Here is a 13,942-nt window from a genome sequence, read left to right as displayed (position 1 = left end):
TAACTAATTCTAAACTTCCTTATATTTGAAATGCAAAAATGTATAAAATGACGTATATTTGTCCTTATTAAATCAGACTGGACATTTTCCTGGATAACAAGACTCAATTTTCCTGATTATACACACCAACTTGTTGTACTGGGCCGGTCAGCGGGTTCATTATTTCCGAGGCCTGACAAACTTGACATTTCATTTGGTGGGAGAATATCAGACACGATTTAATTTCATTGGGAGGAACAATGAGTGTCATGATTGCTTTCAGATTTCATGACAGCATGCAAGATTGTGGCTGAGGAAGCTAACTTTTGATTAATTTAGAATGTTGACACTAAACATTATTATATTACAGACTGCAGTGTTTTTTCACCATTTTTAGCCGGATTTTTTTCGAAAAAATCTCGGCTTATAGATTGATGTTGTCGGGCGGGGCGGGGGGGCGGGCGGGCGGGCGGGGTGGCGGTGTGCTCGAAAATGTTAAAGTTCTTATTTCATGGTATAACTTTGGTATGCTTGGACCTAGAGTCTTCAAACTTGACATGAAGGTTGGCCAGGATTAACAGATGACCACTGGTCATTTCAAGGTCATTCATTTGAAGGTCAAGGTCACTGTGACCTTCAATATAAAAAATGTTAAAGTTCTTATAACTTTGGTATGCTTGGACCTAGAGTCTTGAAACTTGACATGAAGGTTGGCCATAACTAGTTAGTAACCACTGGTCATTTCAAGGTCATTCATTTGAAGGTCAAGGTCACTGTGACCTTGAATGTAAAAATGTTAAAGTTCTTATTTCATGGTATAACTTTGGTATGCTTGGACCTAGAGTCTTCAAACTTGACATGAAGGTTGGCCAGGATTAACAGATGACCACTGGTCATTTCAAGGTCATTCATTTGAAGGTGAAGGTCACTGTGACCTTCAATATAAAAATGTTAAAGTTGTTATAACTTTGGTATGCTTGGACCTAGAGTCTTGAAACTTGACATGAAGGTTGGCCAGAACTAGTAAGTCACCACTGGACATTTCAAGGTCATTCATTTGAAGGTCAAGGTCACTGTGACCTTGAATGTAAAAATGTTAAAGTTGTTATAACTTTGGTATGCTTGGACCTAGAGTCTTGAAACTTGACATGAAGGTTGGCCAGAACTAGTAAGTAACCACTGGACATTTCAAGGTCATTCATTTGAAGGTCAAGGTCACTGTGACCTTGAATGTAAAAATGTTAAAGTTCTTATTTCATGTTATAACTTTGGTATGCTTGTACCTAGAGTCTTCAAACTTGAAATAAAGATTGGCCAGTACTAGAAGATGACCACTGGTCATTTCAATGTCATTCATTTGAAGGTCAAGGTCACTGTGACCTTAAATGTTAAAATGTTAAAATTGTTATAACTTTGGTATGCTTGGACATAGAGTCTTCAAACTTGACATGAAGGTTTGCAAGCACACTTAGATGACCACTGGTCATTTCAAGGTCATTCATTCTAAGGTCAAGGTCACTGTGACCTTGAATGTAAAAATGTTAAAGTTCTTATAACTTTGGTAGGTAAAAATGTTAAAGTTCTTATTCCATGTTATAACTTTGGTATGCTTGTACCTAGAGTCTTCAAACTTGACATAAAGGTTGGCCAGTACTAGAAGATCACCACTGCTCATTTCAATGTCATTCATTTGATTTCTGTGTAGGTATGTGAAAGCAAAACAATAAATAGTATTATTTCATCTAAGTTTATTTTCTTACATTTGATAATGAAATTGATGGAAACTTCAAACAATATCTTACTAATTTGCTAATAAAAAAATTGAGATCAAACTTTCCTAATTGTCAATTCAAGTTCATATTTGTGACCTTAAATGTTATTGTTGTTCATGTATATGCATGCATTCAAAACATAACACAAGGTTTGCTCATGCCTTGAAAAGTACTTACATTTCATTTTGACCTTTGAACAATATTTCAGTAATTTAAGTATTGCATTGACAAAAACACGAAAGGTACTTTCCTGTCATTTAAATCAAAAATCCGGCTTCAATGCGGTCATCTCCGACCGCGGAACTCTTGTTGGAATCGGGCTGGGTCCCTTTTGATTGGGACAAATCGCGGCATTTTGACTAAAATTGGCAAATAAGTATTGTTGTTGGCTAACCAATTCTTTAAAATTGAGAATTTAAGTGTTTCCAATATGTTAAATATAAGGTTCAACAAATAGAGCTGGCTGGGAGATGAACTTAATGTTGAGGTTAACACAAATATTTAATTTTTCATTGGGGGGTGGGGGAATCTTCAATTGGGAATTTTTAGGTCCCTTTTTGATTTTTTTTTGGGCCATTTTTAACGATTGGTAATGGAGCCACATACTGGCCCCGACTTTGAACAAAAAACCCAGTGAGACTTGAAGTGTTATGTCAAGCCTGCTTGCAGTCTTTATTTCTGCCCTCATCGGTCATCTCTCTGTCTACTGTTGCAGTAACTTCATCAGTCATTATTTAATTGTCCCCTACCAGTGAAACCAGAGGGGACTTATGGTTTTCGCCCTGTCTTTCACACTTTTCTGGATCCTGTGATAACTTTTCTTAAAAGGTCTTCATATTTTTTTCATGAAACTTAAACATGGATAGATGGCAATATGGACATTATGCATGTCATTTCATTTTGTTCCTACGTCAAAAATTCTGTTTGCTATGGCAGCAAAAAATAAAATAAAATCTGACAATGGTGGAGCCGGTAGGGGACATATATTGCTTGGCAATAGTCTTGTTTAATTGTAAAATAAGATACAACAAATATTTATAAAGTTGAAAAAACATTTAATTTTAAAATAACATGCGACAAAATTAATATTAACAAAGTTGAAACGACCTGTCACAATTTGTAAGACTATTACATTAGCTAGCTCAAAGGTCAAGGTCACACTTTGTGTATTATACAGCTTTTCTGTACCATAACTGCATCATTTACACCATGATTTTAGAATTACGTTACTCATACTTTCATCTGGTCACAAAGAAGTCATTTTATATCAATGTGTATGTGTTCTAAGCTCCATTGTCAATCTACCACTGTGAGTATTCAATAATAACAAAGTGAATGCCATTCTTGACAACAACCGCCACATGTCATCAACAAGCATCTTGTTAAAAATTAACAAAACAAGCATCTTGTTAAAAATTTACAGGTGTGATTATATAGTGATCTAGACCTTTTGCTTGAAAAATCCCCCCCCCCCCCAAAAAAAGGGAATCATTTAGAATAGCACTTTTAAGTCTGAATAAACATACAAACGTTTTTGTACTTATATCCTCTTTAACTACAGGATGAATAAAGCTCAAACTTAAAAAGCTGAACGAAATGTGTAGCTGATGAAGATTATAAAGAACCTTTGGTTGCTGCTGTGGTGGAATTATGGCCTTTTGAAACTTTTCCCGCTAAATATAAGATATCCACCAAAATGTTAGTCATATTCTTTTTTAACTACTTTACAGGTTATGTTCTTACCTTCATTGCATAAGAACCCTCATGTGTTTGCGATTGTAAATTCAGGAATTTTGACTTCGTCCAATTTTGCCAGAATAATAGCCATTTATCTTTTGTTTCCACTTTTGATATACTCACTGACCATTATTCAAACAGACAATATTTATACAATATATTACTACAGTGTGCGAAATTCGCACTAGCCCGAAGGGTTTTGGCTAGTGAAAATCCATTCGGGCTAGTGGGAATTAAACAATTTATGTAGTAAGAAATTTTACTTTTTATATATGTGTGTAACAATTTGGGCTATTACTTTGAAATCTGAATTCACACACTGCCACTATTATGTCATGTAGATATTATGTTGTGAAGATACAATGTGTAACCATGGTGATTGTTTCAGGGAATGGTGCTTCTGAAGGTTACCTCCACCACCACCCTTCGATGTCGGGGCAAGCGTCTGACCTTGCTACAGCGACCAGAGGTGAGGCCAGCATCTATATAGTGTTAGATCAGTTTGCTTATGTAGCTTAGGTGCAAAACAAAAATCTGTTAGAAGTTTACTTGTTTTGTTTTGATAACAGTTTTTGCGCCCAAGTCCAAGGCATGTGAAATTTTCTATTTGCAGATTTAAAGAAAGTGTTAAAGGTAGACAACTCCATAATAATAATAATATGTGGGTTTGAAGCAGTTGTGTCCCATTGTTTTTTTATTGGTGGTGTTTCTTTCTTTCTTTGCAATAACAAATATAAAAGCCAATGAAATATCTTTACTTTAATACAACTTTGTTATTCCAATTGATCTTTCTGGTATGAAATACCATAAGATATACACAGTGTTATCTGTAAAACTGTAAGTCAATTTATTCCAATATCAAAGAGTAACACCATCAGATAAAGTAAGTATTAATGAAAATATGCAAGTGGAGATCAGACATCGAGTCTCTTGATTTTTTATGGTGAACTAACTGCACTACATTCAAAGCTTAAAGTGACATTGCAACCATTTGCTGAAGTATATTCTGTAGATCCCTTTGAATGTTCAGTCAGATCATAGTATATTCTATGTATTGATTCTTTCTCAATTTTTGTTGGTACCATATACTGTAAATCTGCGAATATTATACGCACTTTTTTACCTGCCGATTTTTTCTTCAAGTAGGGGGTGCATATAATATACGAGTTTAGAGTAGAACAAAAATTTTCCTGTGCAAATTTTTAACTTAATCGCTGTTATTCGCTTCGCAGCAGCCATTTTGAACTACACCATTACATCAAAGGGGTGCAACAGGGCTCGGGCTGTCGTTCACCATTTGAGTCATTTGCGAAAATATTGAGAATTTGGCTCAATAAAAATTTTATTTGTGAAAATGCGAAAATCTAGTAAAATTTCATTAAAAACATCCGCCATTTATATCGGACTGGTTTTCTGTATTTGTCTCTTTGTTTTAATGAAAGTGTTCGCAATTCGAACGGTAAACAAAACCCGGTCTGTACCCGACTATGAGACCTCGCTTGACCTTATTATTAGGGATGGCATCGAATACCAATATCGGTATTCGAATGTTCGCAAATTAATTCAATCGAATATTCGCATAAAACGGCTGGATTGATTTTTCTAGTTATGTGTTAATTTCCATTGGTTTGTAAGTTATATCCGTTTGCTAAATACGAGTGTGTTTATTAACGTTGCTATCGATTAATTGTATCGCTGTCGACTAATACTATGACCGATACTGTGATCGGGCACAAATAGAATGAAAAACATCGTGTCATAGAATTTTATTTTTTAATGATTCCACAGATTTGTAGCAGACCGCGCATATGTAAAACAAAGTTTACACACATTACACGTTGCGGTCTTCTTATCCACAAACTTGTAAAGTATTCCATACTGCAGAAAGGGCTGATGGCATTTTCAGATTTGAATTATGATTCCTCGATGATTGTTTAATTTATATCATCTGTTACTTTTGAGTAATTCACATATTTAAATGTCTGTTCAAACTGTGATCACAAAAACTAAATTATTATTCGCCAGTAAATTGAAGCCCTTAATTGGTACCTAATTGACAAACAACAGTTCGGGCCCTTTCTCATAGTAAGTATATTGCATTGCGCGATTTGAGTAATTCACACATTTTAATGGCTGTACATACTGTGATCACAAAACTTAATTATAAATCGCCGGTCAATTGAAACCGTAAATTGGCACCCCATTGGCAAACAACAGTCGGGGCCTTTCTTAGAGCGTGTATATTGCATTGCGCAATCAACACTGATACGGGCCGCGTTATCAGTTTGACACGAAGAATGTCACGTCAAACATGTTACTCCCAGGTGATTTCGGTTACTTTTTAGTAAGCGGTTCGCAGGTCATTAAATATTGGTGAAATTACGTTTGGAAATAAATGCGAATATGCGAATATCATTTTTATTATTCGAATGCTGACCATTCAATCGAATATTCGAATATTCAAATAATTTTGCCATCCCTACTTATTATTATTGAAGTGCGCATGGTAGCTGACCAATCAACATTGAGCTCGCTTACACATGAAATGAAACGTGAGAACGGGAGGAGCTATTGGATAATATTGGGGCATTCATGCGTAGACACTGTATACTTTGAATACACAGTTAATATCGTCGTCTGCCTACAAAATAGTGACTGGACGCTAAGTCGTATAAAGAGATTAGCAAATGAAAAAAACAACAACTGACAATACCCGTAAATAAATATTTCTTAGCTGACCACTATTTATCTTTCTACCCCATATTTAACATATCTGAAGTAAAGAGTGGTGATTAAATAATTACTTTTATGATGCTAATAGAGTCTATTACACCTGTCTGCCGATTGCCGAATTTAATTGAAAGGTAATTAATTAATTTGTTTTTTACTCCCAACCTAGCTATAATGACAGCAGTGTATATTTTAATTAAAGCGATCATGAAAAACACGAGCGGTTTAATTGTATTTTAAGTTATATTAAAGTATCTAGTTTGTAACACTTCGGAAAAGTAATAGACAAGTATAAAAACTGAAGTAACCATTTTGTCTTCTTATTAATTTATTATTATTATAATCTTTATCGTCCCGAATATTGTCAAATTGAATTAAATGTGAAAACAAAAACAGAGTCTCTGCTTCTTTCTTTCGTAATTATGACTGCTTGACCCAGATGTCAGCAAGGGGCCTGTGTGTTATCGGTAACAATCAATGGTAATATAAACAAAAGACAGAGATATTTATTATGCAACTGTCATAACAACAGCACTAAAACACATCCCGACCAATATACCGTGGTATTACTGTGAAACAGATAGTTTACAACACCATACATGCCATAATTATTCAGACCAATTCCGGGACATTGAGTTAAATTGTCCGGGACTTTTGCCGATTTTCCGGGACATGTATAAAATGTAGCGATATTTATAGACATATGCATTTTTTGGTACGTTTTTTTTTGTTTCGCATCGTTAATTGCAAAAGTTCTAAAGCCTATCCGAAATACACTTGATCTATTAACGTCAAATTAAACATTACTACTTCCGTTACTAGATACAAGCCACGTGTTTTCAGTGTAAGAGTTCTGAACATAGATGGTGACGTCACTGCGTTATTGTTATTAAGACCGGTGTGTAACGCGTAGCTGTTGATAAGCCTTTATTCATTTATAACATTTATATATAAAAAAATACAACAATACAGTACCGTTAGATCGTCAACTCAAATCAATTCACAATGCATACAACCAATCACATTAAAACAAATACAACAAAACAGTACCGGTAGATCGTCAACTTAAAATCCGGACAGGATGACATTTTTATATGCTTACTTTTTTACTCAACTTCTTTGTCGGTTAAACGTGCGAACATAAACTGCTTTTAATTTTTTAATCAGCGATGTTGGACTTCAGATGTGTGAACAACTATCCTTTGCCCTTACGCAGCGGGAAATAATGACGTAGTAGATTAAAGTCAATTAACAACCACATTAAACAATGCCGCCTTTTCGGTTTGACCGCAAACGTGAGACAATCGATATGATAACAGGACCCCTGTTAATTGATCGATTTTGACACGTAGCATAGTCTGCCTATTCGGGTAGGCATTGTCATGGAGACGCTGCAGATATTACACAGATTCGAGGTGCAGTTAAGCCTAAGATAAGGTACATGTATATATGGATTTTGTAAATTCCGGGACATTTGACAGATTTCCGGGACAGCGGGACAAGTTCTTCATTTCCGTGACTGTCCCGGACAATCCGGGACGTATGGCATGTATGGTATGGACAACACCAAATTGATTAGCTATTTTCACAACACAAAAATATATTGACACATTTTTTTGGAAATGGCTGATTTCAGACACTGATTTTTTTAGTGCGTTCTTGGATGTTCAATATTTACCGATAAATTTTGACCAAACTCGGGGGTGCGTATTATGCACTAGGGCGTATTATATTCGTGGATTAACAGTACATAATTTTTATATGAATTAAAATTGGTACAATTTTAATGGGAAATTGTCAGTTCCCTACAACAATATCTTGGATAAATCATATTCTCTTGAGGCCATCTCTATGTGTAATTATATATATAAAAAAAATTGAATTATTTGGATGCAGAGCCACTTGTCTTAAACTGCGACTCAACACAAACACAAACTGAACACTTTTAGGAGTAAGCAGACGTATTTGCCAAGATAAGTGCAAAATGTTATTTTGATAAATCACTTTTTTTTCGAAAAATGTAATTCAATTGTCATCCAATCGTTCAGGGACTAAACAGACTGTTGATATGTATGATATTGTTTGGTGTGCAAGGATATTTGTCAAAATGAGCAACCACATGGAAAATGGGATTAAGTGCAGATGCGTAAAATGTTGTCCAAAATAAGCCTGTGCAATTCTCACAGGCAAATCAGGGACAACACTTTCGGTATTTACGCAAAGAGACTGTTAAAGGAAAAATACCATAAAGGCGGAAAGTGTTGTCTCAGATTAGCTTGTGCTGACTGCCGAGGCTAGTTTGGGACGACACATTACGCACATGCATTAAACCCAGTTTAGCGAGGCTTAATATAAAGGCTGATTTTTAGCTTGGCTGTTTTCAGAGAAAACCCGAGGTATTGTAATAGCCAGCTTGTCCGCCGTCAGCGTTGTGCTAAAACCTTTACATTGGCTCTAAAATCAAAGTGCTTCCACCTACAACTTTGAAACTTCATATGTAGATGCAAATTGATGAGTGCTACATGCCACACCCATTAAGGGCCACTTGGTCAAAGGTCAAGGTCACTGTGACCTCTTAAAAACAAAACATAACAAATAATTCTGACAAGCTTTCATTTATTCAAAACTGCACCCGAAGCCGAGTGTTGGCATCCGTTATGCGGTGCTCTTGTTATGTCTTTTTTCTAGGGAATTTCAACAATCATGGTATCATAATTAAAATTAATATTTTTCAATTAGTTTGTCCTCACTTAACTAATTTATTTGTTGTTTGTGGCTATTTTGTGTAAAGGTATTTTCGATTAGAACAGCAGTTCATAAATAAAACAAAAAGTTAGGTTTTGCAGAAATCATTTCAAATGGATATCTGAACAATCAAATTACCAAAACAAACATTGTCATTTGTAAACTGAATTTTATTGGATGTTTTTGCACACTCACAAAAAGCAAAAATATTTATAGAGTGTTTCTCTATGTTGAAGGACAAGTTGAGAAAATTAATTTAATTGCAATACATGTTTTTGTACAAATTCTAATATGCACCAAACACAAATTTTCCCTTTAAGTTAAAGTTTTTTCAGGAGGTCACTGTGTCTAAAGCATCAGGGTTTTTTCAATTAAATCTTACAATGCCATTTATGGACCAGCATACGCAATTTGGAAGTGAAATTTTGGTATCTGATTAATATCTGTCATTAATTAACACCTCAAGCAATAAAATACAAATCTCCATGTGTGTGTTTCTACTATTTGGTTTAATGACTAATATAGGTTCCTGTTTTTAGATATAGTATTGAAAAATTACATTGCATTTTTAGCTCACCTGATTGCTCAGGTGAGCTTTTGTGACCGGTCTTTGTACGTCGTATGTCCGTCTGTCCATCCGTTAACATTTGCTCGTAAACACTCTAGAGGCCACAAACTTGGTCTGAAGCTTTGTCCCAATGAAATCTCGGCAGAGTTCGAAACTGGGTTGTGCCGTGTCAAAAACTAGGTCACTAGGTCAAAAAAAAGAAAAACCTTGAAAACACTGTAGAAGTCACATTTCATGACCAATCTTCATGTAACTTTGTCAAAATGTTTGTCTTAATGATATCTTGGTTCAGTTCAAAAGTGGTTCCGATCCGTTGAAAAACATGGCCGCAAGTGGGTGGGGCAGTTTTCCTTATTTGGCTATAGAGAAACCTTGTAAACACTCTAGAAGTCACAATTTTTGCCCAATCATCATAAAAGTTGGTTGAAACATTGTTTCAATTGATGTCTCGGACGAGTTCAAAAAAGGTCGAGATCGGTGAAAAAACATGGCCGCCAGTGGGCGGGGCATTTTTATATATATGTATATAGTGGCAGTTTTCCCTATTTGGCTTTAGAGAAACCTTGTTAACACTCTAGAAGTTACAATTTTTGCCCAATCATCATGAAAGTTGGTCAAAACATTGGTATCTCGGACGAATTTGAAAATGGTCGGAATCGGTGAAAAAACATTGCCGCCAGTGGACAGGGCATTTTTCTCTATATGTATATAGTGAAAACATGTGAACGCAGTAGAAGTCACATTTTTGGCCCAGTTTTCATGAAATTGGCTAAGAACATTTGTTTCCTTGATACGAGAGTTGAGTTAAAAAATGGTTCCGGTCAGTTGAATAACATGGCTGCTGAGAGGGGGGCAGTTTTCTCATTATGCCCCCCCCCCCCTTTCGAAGAAGAGGGGGTATATTGTTTTGCTCATGTCGTTCCGTCCGTCCACTAGATGGTTTCCGGGTGATAACTCAAGAGCGCTTAAATTATGCCAAGGATCATGAAACTTAATAGGTACATTGTTCATAACTCGCAGATGACTCCTATTGATTTTCAGGTCACTAGGTCAAAGGTCAAGGTCACGATGACCCAAAATAGTAAAATGGTTTCCGGATGATAACTCAAGATAACTTATGCCTAGGATCATGAAACTTCATAGATACATTGCAGGGCTTTCCACAGGACATTTAATGATCCCTCGCCGGGGCGCTTGAATTTCTAAATCACAGTCCCCAGGGCGCTTGAAATTTTCCGATCAGTGTATTTTTCAGTAAAAGAAAGTGGACATTGTAAAAAAAACACTCAAGGTTTCTCTATCAGTGTATCAATTTTCCCTATTTTAAAAGAGCACTCGGTACCTACTTTTACAAGTAATCCCCATAAACACCACATGGGGTAATGAATAATCCACTAATAAAAGAATAGCATGACGCGCGTATCGATTATTCTAGCCACATTGCACAGTCATTTAAAGGCTGACAAGGATGTATGAGGTAACTTTCCAGTCGTCAAATCGGTTACGCGAATGCTTATAAGGGCGGGGTTAACTATCGACCATTATTTTTTACTGATGTCGGGCACGAAGTAAGAGTTTATCGCAGCTTGATTAGCAAGAAGTTGTACCATTTACGTAATATAAAACCGGTAACTAGTACAGTACATTGAAGACAGTTTCGGGCGTCATCATCACACCTTTTTACTGTAAACAAGTGTTACCTATGACTCATAATAAATACGAGAAATTACCTCTTCTCGAAAAAGTGCACTAAATGCGCATTTAATGCGCATTAAATGCGCATGTTATTGGCACCGTATTTTTTGATTAACAAGTGCATTTTATTCTGTTAAAAAAAAACACTTTTTACTAGTGTGTTTATACATATAAGTGTATTTTTTTCCACGAAATAATACACTAAAGTGCGTTTATTATGATAATAAGTGCGCTTAAGTTTATTTTTAAGCGCATTTATACACTTGAGTGTATTTTAAGACTTACAAATAATACACTTCATGGTCAAAGTAAATTTTTTAATGCGCATTAATACACTCATACAAATAATACACTTCATGGAGTATTCAAAGTGAATTTTTTAAGCGCATTAATACACTTGAGTGCATTTCCAGACATACAAATAAAACACTTCATTGAGTTTTCAAAGTGAATTTTTGTAAGCGCATTAATACACTTGAGTGCATTTCCACTGATACAAATAATACACCTTACAAAATTGAAAGTGAATTTTTTAAGCGCATTAATACACTTGAGTGCATTCCCAGTCATACAAATAATACACCTTACAGTATTAAAAGTGAATTTTTAAGCGCATTAATACACTTGAGTGCATTTTCAGTCATACAAATGATACACTTTATGAAGTGTTGGAAGTTAATTTTTTAAGCGCATTATTCGCTCAAGTGTACTTTTCATCACTTCAAATTAGTATGCTTAAAAATTTACCAAATTTTTAAAAAATCCCAGCATTTTGAAGCCAGCATTCATTCTTTAAATGAAAGGTTTGTGTAAACACATACATAAAAAACAAAAAGTACAATTCAATAGATAAGTACACACTTTATTAGAATGTTAAACCTTAAAAAACAAAAACAAAGGTTACATATCTACATAAGAGAGGATTCAAACGGGCTATAGCCTATCTGGAATTAACAACTTTAAATATCAAGCTCATACCAGTGATTTTTCTCCCCTCTGATTACCGGTTACTGATTAACAGCCAAATACAGGTGGTTTCCGCTTCAAAAATATTAAAGTTTTCCCCTCCTTAAGCTGAAATGTTTTCCCTATCATTTACTAGATTTTTATATATTACATTAATTCCAAATCCCTTTTTAATATGGACAAAAGCAGCACATTCAATTCAATCATATTCTGGATCCTAATATATGATAAATGAACCGTATTCATGAAATTTATATAAATCTATACCTTATTTTTAAGATCTTCCTTTTTTGTTCATTATTGCGCTAAAATATGCCCTTCTGAGAGCCAGTATATACCGGTTGTTTTGAATTTCCAAGGAAAATCACTGCATACATGCTGACAATATTTAGCAGCTTAGCCCCTGTCACTATATTTGTTGTTATACACTGTTCCTTACAAAGAATGTATTCATAAACCACCCTTTATAGAGCAGTTCACCAGCTGATCAGGTCTGAATACTACTGTCATGGTCTGTGAGGCGCATCTCGTGCATGATCTCATTTGAGATAAGGTCCTGAAAGATATTTTATAATGTAAGTGTTAAATATTGCTGTTATGGTAATCTTGTTCAATAGTTGCTATAAATATCATAAATGTAAATCAAAACCAGTTTTTTTGGCTTGTTGTTTTTGTTTGTTTATTTTTGCAATTTTAATCTCGTGATCATATGTGACTTAACGCTTTTCATAAATAATTTAAAGAAATAACGTTTGGTAGAAAATACTGTTTATAAATGTACTTATATATGTGGTCTCCTTTGGCTGTGTGAACTAGTCGGAAGTGTTACGTCTTTAAAATGCAATAACCTTTATTATATAGTTTTACCTCTCAACAAATCCATCTTTTCTTGGTCAAGGACAAGCTACAGGGCGCGGTTTCCCACTCCTGTCCCCCTCAAGTTGGCCTGCTCGTGCAGGGTAAAACCTGGTATAAATGTCCATACATCAGGTAGTCCCCCTTTTGCTCCCTTTTTTGGCAGGCGATGATGCACATTCTGTCCAATGGATCTTCCGATCAATGTAAATTTCACCTTGGGGTTTAACCTTCAAATATAAAATATGAAAGTTCTTATTAAATATGGGGGAAAGAATTAATGACAAGAAATAGGTAAAAATAAATTTTAAGATGACAATAACCATAAAATACAGCCATAATAATTCAAATGGTGTTTTTTTCCTTAAAATTGCATTACATTTACTTATCCATTTACATTTCCCAGTGACAATACATACATATGATAATGATCATAATTAATTAAATTAAAAAGAGATGCAGAAATGAAAATACAAACCTGTTACAGCTGTTCTTCAGTATTCAAAAAAAACGGCAGTTGTTGAACTATGAGACCATATCACTTTAACCACCCACTTTGAATTTTCTTTGCAACAAACTTATTGTTGATATACACATTGTTTACAAAAAACAACTTTCTGTGCTCCAAATAACTTGCTGAGCTCCAACCAATCAATAGTGGTTTGTTTTAAAATAGATGGTGCCATAATCAATCAAAAGTCTATTAACACCCCTTTGTTTGGGCTAGATGGAGCACTGATAGGGATTAGTGTTTATGATGCTAATGGATCTCTTATCTGATCCTGATCTTATCTGATATTTATTGAATAATAATAATTTTGAATAATACACAGCACACTTAGCACATTATATTTAATTGTTAATATTTCAATATAACATACTGAATGGTGTTAGC

General features: G+C 34.9%; 2 protein-coding genes across 4 annotated transcripts in view; both read left to right on the top strand.

Moving 5' to 3' along the window:
* The window catches only part of LOC127880500 (pleckstrin homology domain-containing family G member 7-like), a 335,878-nt gene that overhangs the window by 90,202 nt on the left and 231,734 nt on the right, over positions 1-13,942 (top strand). For all 3 annotated transcript variants that reach the window (XM_052427798.1, XM_052427796.1, XM_052427799.1), the window contains exon 2: positions 3,877-3,957. In XM_052427798.1, the coding sequence (XP_052283758.1) occupies positions 3,877-3,957 (81 nt within the window). The remainder of the gene's footprint in view (positions 1-3,876; positions 3,958-13,942) is intronic.
* LOC127880509 (uncharacterized) overlaps positions 1-13,942 on the top strand; it is a 207,025-nt gene that overhangs the window by 166,116 nt on the left and 26,967 nt on the right. The gene's annotated exons all lie outside the window — the stretch shown is intronic.

This window comes from Dreissena polymorpha, chromosome 5 (assembly GCF_020536995.1).
Source record: "Dreissena polymorpha isolate Duluth1 chromosome 5, UMN_Dpol_1.0, whole genome shotgun sequence".
In the NCBI taxonomy this organism is placed as follows: domain Eukaryota; kingdom Metazoa; phylum Mollusca; class Bivalvia; order Myida; family Dreissenidae; genus Dreissena; species Dreissena polymorpha.
This window is presented reverse-complemented; position numbering and strand designations above follow the sequence as displayed.